The sequence below is a fragment of the Pocillopora verrucosa genome, chromosome 14, assembly GCF_036669915.1.
Source record: "Pocillopora verrucosa isolate sample1 chromosome 14, ASM3666991v2, whole genome shotgun sequence".
Classification (NCBI taxonomy): Eukaryota; Metazoa; Cnidaria; class Anthozoa; order Scleractinia; family Pocilloporidae; genus Pocillopora; species Pocillopora verrucosa.
In genome coordinates this window covers 3448851-3461918 of record NC_089325.1, presented here as the reverse complement: position 1 = coordinate 3461918, position 13068 = coordinate 3448851, and the positions used below count along the sequence as shown (strand labels likewise).

Genomic DNA, 13068 nt, shown 5'->3' with positions numbered 1-13068 from the left:
ATGCGAAATGCCCTGGACCGCTCTTACAGAGATCGCCTCTTAATCAATATACAACACAGAGAAATAAAGTGTGAGGTTTTCTAAACCTTAAACGAACTGAGTTTTTATTTGTTAATCGGATTTCAGCCAGAGGCCAACCAAGAGAATATCAAATATGCTCGTATACCAACTAAACTAATACAGGCTTTGGCCTCCTTTTTCACAGATCAAATCAATCGAAAGCATAACTAATTGTTCCATGAACTAATGCTTGTACAAAAGACTAAATTAGTACATTCTAATTTCTTAGTTGTGATCTAAAAGTGGAGTAAGGTTTGGTCGTTTTAAAGAAAGCTAGACCAATTGATCTCCTTATTTTGATATTATCATAGGTCAAAACAAAATAGGTAAGATATCTAATGCATACCCAACACCCTAAAACCCCTAAAGTACATGATGAATAACTCTAAATGAACCCTTAAGAATATGTTGATCGGTATGAAGGTTTTTTTTTTAATACTTCTACAATCAAAAATTAGTAAAAGAGAAATCTTACACACTTAACACCTAGGATGTAACAGGTCAGAGCAAAAATCACAGCTCACTTATGGGGTGTATGGTTAACTCTAAAAGAAATCCACTGGCCTAATTTTCATTTCAGATGATTTAGGAGCGCTGCCCGCGGCGCCCCTCTTTGGAGCTAAATGGCCCCAGTGGATATCAGCTGCGGTTTCACTTCCACAAAGCGGATAGATACCGTTAAGATTTGAGTGAACAGCATTTTCTCTACCTTCATCATACCACCAGCCTACGCCTCTTTTTTGAACGCGATCTGCAGGACCTCTTTCCCAGATACCAAAATCGAAATTATTGTGTTGGCTGAGGGAATCAGGGCAAACAGTTGCATCTGTACCAAACGAAAAAAAATAGTAGCATAATTTTAGCATTACGCAAGAGTGTGTAATCTCTTGGATTAATGCCTTTTGGAGTCTCAAGGATGATGTTTGACCGACAAGAAAACAAAAAAATTCGACAGCAGAAGTGACATACTACTTCGATGAAACAGATTTTTCTTAACATGAAAAGAATGAATTTATTTTCAATCGTCGATGATGATAACTGATTGACTTTCATGCGTCGAGGTGGAGCAAAACATCGTGATTTTGTTAAGAGCGCGCAAGTCAGATAATCCAACAACTACAATATTTTGGTAGAAACGATTTTAGTAACTTTTTTAAAATTCAATTTCAGAGTTTGCTTTTTCGTAATATATCTAAGGAATCACTCTCCAACAACCTCGAAAGCAAATTGCCATTTTCTACGGAGGGGTGTGGACTCAACTGCGCATGAGAAGAATGTGATTCACTGCTAAACATAGCCAAACGGTAAAGAGCAGGGAAAAAACACTCTTTGTTGGTTGCGAGGAGAAGGATGAGGGGGAAGGGGGCGAGGAGGACCCTTTGCCGATGAAGGGGTAGCAAAGATATAATTCGAACAATATGGCTAAAAAACTGGTTGATCGATGACTTACTTGTCGTCATTTTGCCAATGTACAGCCGATATTTGTTCGTCTCGGTCGCAATTCCAAACCAATCATACTCAGGGTGAACAATTTTGTTGGTAATTGCTCTCAGATCAACTCGAAGCTTGTTCTTTGTCTTGTTTTGCGTCAGGCGGTTTATCTTATCTAATCCGAGCCAAAATTCACCAACCAAGTTGCCAAAGCCATGTTTGTAGTCATCCCAGGTTCGGTTAAAATCAACGGAACCATCAATTCTCTTCTGGAAGACTGTCCAGCCTCCACCGGCTGTGGTCTGGTCACAATATACATTAAAGGCACCTGAACCATCAGGATCTACTGTATAAACTCCGTTAACCGTTCTACCGGATTTGTAGAGCTCAGCACAGTCCGTGGCTTTTAGATATAAAATAAAGGTATTCAATGTCATAGGCATACTCTAAAAAAAGGGGTAGGTATATAGATTTGCCTATACCACCTGATGAGGAATCTGTAAACATTTCATAACAAGAAGAAGACAAACCTTGTATTCTTCATAACACATAAATACAATATTTTTTAACCGAATCCTGTAATCTGATTGTCTGGCACTTGCGGCGACCAAAAATCTAATTCATAAGATTCCAAGAAATGTCGCTCCAAGACGCGGTTAACGCAGTGTTTGGGGGCTATTTTACTGATCGAGACTGAAATGTATGAAATGTAACAGACCAAAACCAATAAAAATATAGACAAACAGATGAACATTGTAACCATGTTCGTACCTAGGATAAGGGAAATAATTAAACTAATCAATAATCAATTAAATAGGCTAATGTCCTTAACAGATTGGTCCCTTGCGCTTTCCGGATTCGGATCTAAAGGTAACGCTTTCGTGAGTTTGTCTCTCCTGGGACTACAACAATTGAAACAGTTTGCTATGTCAAAATTTGTTTCGGTAATCGCAGGGAGCCAATAAAATTTAAGGGTTTATAATACTCACATACGTTTTCAAGAATCAATTTCGCGACTCGGGCAATTTTTGAAACTTAGAAAACATAGGTGATATTTAATTCTTAATTTTGTAAGGGAACATGGGATAACTTGTTATTACTATAAAGGGCTAAATTCTTTCTTAGTAGTCCGATTTGACTGGCTCAAGGATACCTGCATACTTAACTCTCGTCTCCAACTCTCTTCTATATCGATTTTTTTAATGAATGTTTTAAAATTATGATAACGTTAAAGACGATGATGACAAAACGCCGAAAAACATTTCCTTGCAAATGTTTCACTACATCGCCGCGTGAGTAAAGAATCGCCACTAAACTGAAACATGGAACTCTGCGTAGAAAATTTTGCCCTCTAGAACCGCATATTGATTACGTAAAAAAAATTGAAATCGCATTCCGCCGTTATAGGACTTCCGTAGGTTTTTCACTCTGCACCAAGCAATGATTAATTTAATAAAGAGAAAAGGAAGATGGAAATGATCTATACAGGTAAAGCGAAGACAATCTTACTTACGTCTTATTAATGTTCTGTTCTCAGTGAGAATGTTTAACTCAAATCGAACTTGGGTCATTTCCTTCATTATTTCTTCCAAGCAGACAGCAGTGTTCTTTTGGCAATCCATTGGGGCTGCGTGCGTTAATAGTATAATTTGAATGGAAAGTGCCAGAAATAACATAACAGAACCTGAAGGAAAGAAGTTATTATACAGAATGAAATAAACGAGCGCCTGAAAATAAAAGATCAAGAACAATAAAATTTAAAATAATTATAACAACTTCGTAGGGTTACTTTTGCTAAGGGACCAGTCTTTTTATCGTCTGGGGGTTTTGGAGGATTTCGCATGGTTCTCAGGAGAGCTGAGGGGGGAATCAGTCTTCTGTGATAGAGTCAAAAGTGGACTATGGAAAATTGACTGCCAATAAGGGCGATCGTTAGTATACTTAAGAGCCTTATGGGGGGATCAGGTGAGTTTGATTGCGACAAAAATGAAAACTCCGCTTCCACAACGCGCCCCCTCCTTCCTCTAAGCGAAAAGTAAGGACCAGTTCCTAAGGGAAGTCTATTCCGAGATCCCGAGGGAGTCTTAAAACTTAATCAGCCAATCACGATTAAATTGATTTGTTACCGGTCAGACGCCAAAATATCATTTTCGATTTAAGTAAGGGAATCTTTTTTCCCAGATAAAATCCATAATTGACTATCGCGCACATAATATCTTCGTAGAAAAGACATATATTTACAGTTTAAAAGAATTATTTGTCGGCATCGTAATTGTTTTATTATTAGCGGATTTTATGCTTTAGTACCCACTAAACGAACGCATGAAAGCTGTTCAAGCAGCTTAAAACACTGCTTTTATGTCGTCCTTTATGCTTTGCCCTAAATTTTGCTAGATTCTGGGTTTATCGATTTTCTAAAAATAACGTCTGAAGTTCTCCTTCAGTAGCATAAAAAATAAATCGATTTTCTGGCAAACAAAGTAGTAAACGTTTGAAGTTCTCCTTCAGTAGCATGCCGATTAAATGGACGAGTCGATTGAGGCCCTGAGCTACTGCAATTCTTCTTTGTTCTAGGCTTTCACTGATCGACGCCATCGATGACGATGAATAATTTCTGTACAAAGGACTATAAATGAGTCAAATACTCTGATATGATATTCGAACCTGCCATTCCCAAAGCAGAAGCGAATTATAACAACTAAATCTGCTCATTCCAAGACAATTTTTTCAATCTTGAATGATTGAACAAGCCTTTCAAGTTTGGAAATGGAATTGGACAGAACTCAGTAAACTTGAAGAAAATCATAGGCTGTCTAGTGAAAGGTGAACTGTTTCAGACAATCTTGCTGTTCTCTGTCCCAATTCAACATCGAAAGACATTCCGAAACGTTTGAAGTTCGGCTGTTGTTCCTTGTGATTGATAAAATTAAAAATTTTGTGCTGTTTTTAAAAAAACCCAAGAATTCACATACCAATCCCATGCATGGGCTAATAGTTGGTTCGACTCTCGCCCACTTCAAATTGAAAAGCTTTAGCGTTGTATTTACGTAAGTTTCTATATGTGTTCTGAAAATTGTGGCAAACAGGCAGATGTCCCTCACCTATTCCTTGTCGATTGCCCCTCATTGTAATCTTTCGTTTGTTGTATGCAGAGTTTTTCACAAAGACTGCAAGAGAAAAAATAAAATAATTCTGAGATGAGAACCGATTAAGTAGTAGTTGGGATACGATCACCAATAAGATTATTCATTGACGTGAATCTCAAATATTGTGCAATTTTGCACGCGATAAACATTGCTACTGCCCTTCCTACGCTTCTGTGACAAATTCATAGCTGAGACATGAAGCGGCTGCTGTTATGAAATCTTTAGTGTTGCATGAATTCAGAACTCGAAGAAAATGCTGTAGTCTACATAAACTTGATTTGCTCCGTCTGAAAAGATTTTTCTGGATTCGTAAATGTTACTACATTCTTCGTTGTCAGACATATAGCCAAATCCTATAGCAAAGGATCTAATCTAATCTCTTGTTAGTGTTGCACTATGGATATAAAAACAATGAGCCGAAAAAGTCATAGATCTTGAAAATATTACCTATAACTTCAGTGTTTACTCGTAGAATTTCATCTCCCCCGGCCGTCTGCTTGCATTGGGAATACAAACCGCTTTGGTTATACGTAGTTATATACTCACAGAGCCAGTTAAAACCCTTTTGGAAAAATGCGTTGGCGGGTTAGATAGGTATTTGCTTATTCATCACTTGTATTTAAAGTCTGAAAACGTCACAAAGGCGTTTCTGATCGGCTTTCCCAAATATTATTTTTCTTATCAGTGTGAAGCCATAAGCAGTAGTTTAAACAGCGAATTAAACGAAACTAAGTTGTAACGAACAAACGGCAGGTTACGAACGATTTAAAAAAAAACTTAACAAAAGCTTTACGAGATTCCAATGATCATTCTAATGTCGCTTTATCTTATTGTGTTATCTTACCTTTCTGTCTTTCTTTGCAGAGTCTTGAATTGCCAGGGCCACGTCTACAGCCTCGCTCAAATTCTGCGACAGGAAAATTATCAGGTGATTTATACAGTAAATCAGTTTACCATATATGCAGTCTCCCCTATTGAACTGATTTATACGTGATCAACAATGAACAATGTTGTGTATGTTCAATGACTTACGTATAAGTCACGAACAGCATAATTCGCGAACGACACGAACGGTATAAGTCACGAACAGCCTTTGTAAAGGTGGATGCTAACTAATAGAAAAAGCTTACCTTTTTAGCTAACGGATGTAGAAAGTTGCGCGAGAACCCAACCAAGTCAAGACCACTGTAACTTTTCAAAAGTGCTCTTTCTATAGTTAGGTCTTCACGGTCCACCCGCTTTTCGTGCACCTATTTGCTTCCTTGTTACATAATCTTGGTACTAACCAAATATTTTATGATGACGCCAACACATCATTTTAGCACGTACATGTTTCCGGCATACATGAGCAGCGACAGCCAAAATTAACCTCGAAATATCGTGACGAGAGTTTCAATAAAAAATCTCAACAAATGAGGGATAAAATTGCTTAAAAGGAAATAGAGTGAAGAAATATATGATACAAATACAGTGAGAAAACTGGAATCTGTAGCTAACGATTTCATTTACAGCATTGCATACATCAGAGTGCCGGAGCCCTCCCGGCTGGTATATGTTACTACGCAATATGCAAGAATTATTTCCTTCGGCGTTCCATCACGTTCCATCACTTTGTTTATAAACTATTTTTTCAGTGTTGTCTCTTAAGGTGAGATTAAAAAAAATAGCTGGCAGAGAGACTCATAGTCTTAGAGGAGACGTTAAGAATGCGATAGAACTTTTAGAGGAACCAACGACCTCGTCTTTTTGCGTTTAATGTATACAAAAACGTGACGAGCCTCTCTTCAGGACAGGCAAAACCAGACATTAACTCACTCTGTTACGCGCGCCAGACTCTCACGGGTCAAATATTACAATGGCTTACTAGTAAAACCGGAAAATGCAAATACAGTTCCATAAAAATGAAATACAGTTCCTCAAAATGAAAGAAAATATACTTATCCGTAGCTGTGTCATTTATAGCTTATTCCTATTGAAAGGTATTGACAACATAATGATCGTATCTTAGGACAAGAAAAGCACCCGTTCGTGGCCTTACAACTACGGCTACAACTACAACTACTGTCTCGACACGTAGTGCGGGAACTTCTAAAAATTACCTATAATATTTTGCCACACCAAAAGAGCAAGAAACACCGAGCTGAAAAAGCCCTTGGTAATTTAATCGTATGCAAGTTTTCTATGACGAGAGTTGCATTTTTGCCTTATACTCGGCTGTACATTCAACAACTTATGTTTTAGCCAGACACACATATAGTGCATCAACTCTATTGAACACCATGGATACAAAGTTTGAGCCTGTGCTTACATGAACGGCGACGGTCTGGGTAAGAGGTCAATGTAACGCGCTTCACCGCTGACCAGCATATGACAATTCCTAGATCTGTTGATGAAAATAACTATGGAAACGTTATCTCTTTCCACTTTAGCGCTTTCCTTAGTTCTGTCCGAAGACATCCTACCTTCTCAAACGAAGACATATTGATGTGTGTGTAATATCCATCATGCTATTCATCGATAGAAATTATTTAAACAGCAGTGCCAGACTTTATATATTTTTCAGCAGTTGTAGCTCTTTTGAGCTGATTCTGTTCTCCTATAGTCCATGCATGATCATACTGTGGCCTTGCACCTGCACCTCAAGAACCAAGTCTTGGAAAAAGATGTTATCCAAGCGCGAGACTGAATTTCTAATTTAGAGAATCGATCATTCAACCTTCCGATTTCCCGCTTGGATGCTCAACCACTGATCTACCAAGAACCCGGAGGAGAGCTAAGCCATTAAAAGGTACAGCATATGTATAACACAAAAACATGTATGACTCAATTTCGCCCTTGCCGGCTCGCTTCTTTTGTTCCGCTTATGAACGTAAAGAAAGAATTTCGACCTAAACAAATATTATCATCGATCATCATAAACACCGTAATCGTTAATCAAATACGCTAATCCTATAAAGCATCGGGCTTGAAGGTTACCGGCCGTGTATTTAATAAGAAAAAACTAAGTTAGCGGAAGATATAAAAATGGAACTAATTTTTTGAGTCTGATACGAGACGCAAAGCAAACTTGTAAAATGATCGCAGGCTTGGTTTTTTCTTCTCCATTCAAGGCGTAATTACTTCACAATTTTTTAATTCTCAAAGATTTATTTCAGCTAGCCTAATTATGCAAATGAATCTTCCACACACGTAGAAAAACAAATACTTAAAAAAAGAGCTATTATGCTCAGCGATTCTGTTTTGATATGTAATTTTTGTTCTACGTAATGTCGAGGACCCAATTAAACCCTGTCCGTGTTGATTGACGACCCAAGGGAGCACGAGCGCAGTATTAGTAAAATAGTCATCATTATGAGAGTTGTTGGAGATTGACGTACGATACGTTAATTCGTCTTAATTTGATTGACATTTTGAGTGACTTCATTCGTCTATTACATAACATGTATGTGTCACGTGCTTACTACCACACGTTTTTAATGTCTTTTTCAAATAAGCTAAGAGCTGTGAGTGGGAGTTAACCGAAGCGTTGTAATAGAATCATAAAATCAATTGAATAAACCGTAACTTGATTAGGAAGCGTGGTACAGCTTTTTCACGTTTTCAACAGAGTGAAGTGTAGCCGGAGTTACGCCTCAAACGACTAATTTCTAAACCTTTTTACATGTAATAGCTTGTGACGTTGGTGAATCGGGGCTTGCACACGTCTTAAAACGATAAGAAGGAACCAAAGTTGTTAAAATGTCCCGATTTCTCTTTCACTAACTCAGCAAACTACTGAGCAGAAACTAACGGAAAATTGCATTTAAAGGGGCTGATGACTGTCCTCAAACCGTGGTGACCTTCTCATAGGTGTCTTTGTACATCGTGATAGTGGTCTTGCTGGTTACAAAATTGGGGGGACTGTGTGCTCTCACTTTAAACGATTCAGTACACTGCTTCCTCACAAACCCGTCAAATTTAGAATCTAAAGGTACAGAAAAAAATATGACAAGATGCATTAGTTTACAGCTCGGTTTGAAATTGTTCTAAAAATTTGAGGTTTCAAATGTTTTTGAAATGATTTCAACTTAAACTTAAGATGGAACAGTAAGACAAGTTTGTCGGTTGGAATCCTCACACTCCATGGTTTTCCCTTTCACTAAAATTTCCCCAACGAAATTATAGTTAAGCGAAATTTCTATTTACTTTCGAAAAAGTTGGAAGGCTCTTGCTTCTGCCGGATTTTGCCTTTCTGGCGATCCGTACCATTGTGTGATTAGGTATAGAGATTAGGTGTATGACTGGTTTTAAGGCATAAGGGTGATTTGTGATTTGTTCTTAAAAAGAGAAACAAACAAAAAATATCATTATAACAATTCATATATTCACCTAAACTGCTCTGGCCTGATAGAGGAGACGTGGTCTCCTGCACTCCTATTTTCTCCGGACTTTTATCACCAGCTTCCTCTTGAAAGGGATGTGGAAGTGGGCTCTCTTCATACAGATCTCCGTTTGGCAGAAAACTTCTTCCCTCTGTTTGTTCCCGATTGTCTTCTTGATCATTTCGTTGTTCGCAATTTTGCGCCCGACCAGCTCCGTCTTCCACTGTAACCACACCAATCCTCATCGATAAGGCCTTCCGGCGTTTAGGCATAACTATGCGGCACGCGATGGCGATGATCGCGATGAGAAGGCCACCCACAAAACAACCAGCTATGATGCCCACATTTGGTGAAGCCTCTCTAGTCAGGTTGACGGCTTGCTCACTTAAAGGAGAATTTACTTCGGTCCTCCTTATGAAAGAGGATGGCCGCCATTGGGTCGTGGACTGATCTAGTTGAAGCGTTGACGGCGCCGTGCTAATACTTGATGTCACGACTGCGCTGCACTTGTTAGATCGTAAGTAGCTGCACTGCATGCCTTTTGGTACACCTGGAACCTGACACTCAGGTATAATGATATCTTTACCATCATTACAGCACGGAGAGCAGGGCTTGCACAGTCCTAACATGCCTTCAACATAAGCGCCAGGCTTACACCTTCCACACACGGCCGAAGTTACCGTACAGGCTTTCGTCGTTTCGCGGTACTCACCGCAATTTCCACAGTCCTCACAACCTCCGGCCTTGAAGGAAGCAGAATATGTCTCTCCCAGCACACATGGCTTGCACTGCACAGGTGTTGAAGGGGTTATTACGTCTCCGCAATTAACTGAGAGACCCTTGCCAGGTGGACATTTTAAACAGTCCTGACACTGAATTGAACCAGTTTTTGGATCTTTGATTGTAATCTGATCCGGTTGGCATGAGGAATTGGCCTGAACGCTTACGTCTGCGAGTTAAAAAATACCTTTCAGTATTTTACTGATGTGAGATAAAGAGCTAGTGATTCAAGGACTAGTGTATTCTAACAATGGGAATTATCTTTGACTGATGGGGTCAAGACGGCGCTGTTTTAGATAGAGGCGCTTCTCCAAAGTAACAACAAACTATTTTCTATGAATGTGATTTATAAGCACGGACTTCTGTCTCTTTAGCATTTTTCTTGAAACCCTTACTGACTTTAAACTATTAAACCCTCTTCCTCCCATCGCGGATCTTCAGTGGGACGATTTTTGCAGTGGTGTGATATTTGTATGTGCTTTCATGTTCTTCCTCGATGACTTCGCAATATATGACCTGAAGGTTGCCTTTTGATTAGCATTGTAGCTTATTGTCAGCTGTAAGGCATAGACAATGAAATTATACAGATAGGTACAACTCAGGGGCCTGACAAACATATGATAAACGAAGAAAGGTGACACACAATACTTACACAAAAGCGACGTGAAAAAAGAAAACAGGAACAGTGGAAACCTTTCTCCCATTGTCACGCTTTAAGTCTGACAGCCTCACTATTATAACAAATTCGGAAACATTAAAAAATATCCTATTAGTTTCTAGTGGAATTGTATCTTTTTTTTCATAAAATTTAAGTTGTATTCACTGATTATAAGTATCTCGCGATAGTTTGCTTCACACTTAACATATTTCCCCACAGGAATTGTCACCGCCCACAATTTACTGACCGTGCCCGACCTTGAGAAATTGCGAAACAAAAGCCCTATTGAATTAGCGGGGGTCCGAGTTAGCTGATAGTAAATGACTGAAAAATGGGGTCAAGGAAATCTGTAATATTTTCCTTTTTCCTGATGACGTTGTGTTTCTTTCGGCCTAAATATAGCATTCCTCCCACGCAAACAATCGTGGGGGAGGAGTAGGTGACAAGCCTAAATGTGCGCCTATCTGATAGACCAGCCTGTATTTTTAGATCGATGGAGAAATTTAAACAGCGAATGGAATGGAAAAAAAAGTTGTAACTAATAAACAGCAGGTTACGAACGATTTTAAGTTTATGTAACGATTTAAAGTAGAATTAAACGGAAAATTTGTTATTATGAAATGAGTTGACAAGGTAAATTGGCCGCCGTACGCGTAAAGAGTTTCTAAGGCTGAAGTTTCGAGCGTTAGACCTTCGTCAATTTAAATGGTTGTGCCATGCTATGCTACTGTCGTACCGAACGCCAACAATAGCCAGGACCCACTGAAAAATGACCGACAGCGTTCTGGTGACAACAATAAAAAAGAAAAGTCAGACACTTGCAATACTGAACTTTTCTGTCAAAGTTTGTCGGTAATAGAGTGAATTCAATCTGGGATATCATGAATATACAGCAAGCCCAAAAGCGCAGCCGCGAAATCGAAAGGTTGACCCTTGGAATATGACCACAATAGTAAGAGCCGCTTTACTTGAAGCTTTTTTTCATTAGCTAATCGACAAAAACTTTACGAGATTCCAATGATCACTGTAATGTTGCTTTATCTTGTTGCATCATCGTACCTTTCTGTCTTTCTTCGCAGTCTTGAGTTGTCAGGACTTCGTCTGCAGCCTCGCTCAAATCAGTTGTGACAAAAAAATTATCAAGTGATTTATATAGTAAATCAGTTTACCATATATGCCGCTCTTTTCTTCATGCATATTCATGTTGGGTATTGCGTCTGAGGCGGTATTATGATTAGGTCTGAAGGGGTTTTCCCTGTTGAATTGGTACGTGATCAGTTTCTCTCTTGAATTGGCGCGTACCATTTCTCACGGCAACTGATACAACGAACGGTATAAGTCACGAACAGCCTTTGTGGAGTAGGAAGCTGACTATTGTAGGTTAAAAAGAAGCTTACTTTTCCAGCTAACGGGTGAAGAAAGTTGCGCGAGAACCCAACCAAGTCAAGACCGCTGGAACTTTTTAAAAGTGCTCTTTCTATATTTAGGTCGTCTTCACGGTCCACCCGCTTTTCATGGACACACTTACTTCCTTGTTACGTAATCATGGTACTAACCAGATATTTCGTGATGTTGCCAACACGTCATTTTAGCACGTACATGTTTCAGGCATACATGAGCAGCGACAGCCAAAATTAACCTCGAAAGATCCTGACGAGAGTTTCAATAAAAAAATGAGGGATAAAAATACTTAAAAGGAAATGGAGTGAAGAAATATGTGATACAAATACAGTGAGAGAACTGAAATCTGTAGCTAACGATTTCATTTACAGTATTGTATATATGCAAGAGCCCTCCCAACTGGTATATGTTACTACGAAACGTGCAAGAGTTATTTCCTCGTGATCCTAGAGAACGCTATGCAAGATTGATTTTCATACTTCGGCGTTCCATCACGTTCGAAGGTTGTTTATAACTTAATTTTTCAGTGATGTCTCTTAAGATGAGATAAAAATACATCTCAAAAATATAGAACGCTATGCAAGATTGATTTTCATACTTCGGCGTTCCATCACGTTCGAAGGTTGTTTATAAATTAATTTTTCAGTGATGTCTCTTAAGATGAGATAAAAATAAAGCTCGCAGAGAGACTCATAGTTTTTAGAGGAGACGCTAAGAATGCGTTTTTAGAGGAACTAAGGATTTCGCCATTTTGCATTTCATGTATGCGAAAACGTGACGAGCAGTTCTTCTGGGCAGGCAAAACCAGACATTAACTCACTCTGTTACGCGCGCCAGACTCACGGGTCAAATATTACAATGGCTTACTAGTAAAACCGGAAAATGCAAATACAGTTGCATAAAAATAGTAAGCGAGCTGTAAACTTGCAAATAATTACAAAGCGCCGCTTCAAAATGAAAGAAAATTTACCTATCCATAGCTGTGTCATTTATAGCTTATTCTTTTAAAAGGTATTGACAACACAATGATCGTATTTTAGGACGAGAAAAGCACCTGTTCGTGGCCTTACAACTACAGAAATAGATACAAAAGGATTGTTATGTCACGCGATGCAGTCTCGACATGTAGTGCGGGAACTTCTTAAAATTTCCTGTGATATTTTGCCACACCAGAAGAGAAAGAAACACTGAGCTGAAAAAGCCCTTGATAATTTAATCGTATACAAGTTTT

General features: G+C 38.8%; 2 protein-coding genes across 4 annotated transcripts; both read right to left on the bottom strand.

Annotated features, from left to right (window-relative positions):
- Nucleotides 1–64: 64 nt before the first annotated feature.
- On the bottom strand, nt 65–5887 carry LOC131769407 (angiopoietin-related protein 7). Of its 3 annotated transcripts, XM_059085133.2 has the most exons (7): nt 5768–5881; nt 5482–5544; nt 5085–5199; nt 4593–4658; nt 3005–3175; nt 1511–1894; nt 65–886 (listed from the first exon to the last, which is right to left on the bottom strand). In XM_059085133.2, the coding sequence occupies exons 4-7, from the start codon at nt 4615–4617 to the stop codon at nt 606–608; spliced, it is 861 nt and encodes a 286-aa protein (XP_058941116.2). In that variant the 5' UTR covers nt 4618–4658; nt 5085–5199; nt 5482–5544; nt 5768–5881; the 3' UTR covers nt 65–605. The 3 variants fall into 3 exon arrangements, with proteins under 3 accessions (XP_058941116.2, XP_058941117.2, XP_058941115.2); XM_059085134.2 differs by lacking the exon at nt 5085–5199 and having other exon boundaries at nt 5768–5887; XM_059085132.2 differs by lacking the exons at nt 5085–5199; nt 5768–5881 and having other exon boundaries at nt 5482–5602.
- Nucleotides 5888–7780: 1893 nt separating this feature from the next.
- Nucleotides 7781–11896, bottom strand: LOC131769406 (uncharacterized). The gene is made up of 4 exons (XM_066160955.1): nt 11496–11896; nt 10431–10509; nt 9006–9947; nt 7781–8601 (listed from the first exon to the last, which is right to left on the bottom strand). The coding sequence occupies exons 2-4, from the start codon at nt 10480–10482 to the stop codon at nt 8462–8464; spliced, it is 1134 nt and encodes a 377-aa protein (XP_066017052.1). The 5' UTR covers nt 10483–10509; nt 11496–11896; the 3' UTR covers nt 7781–8461.
- Nucleotides 11897–13068: the final 1172 nt, after the last annotated feature.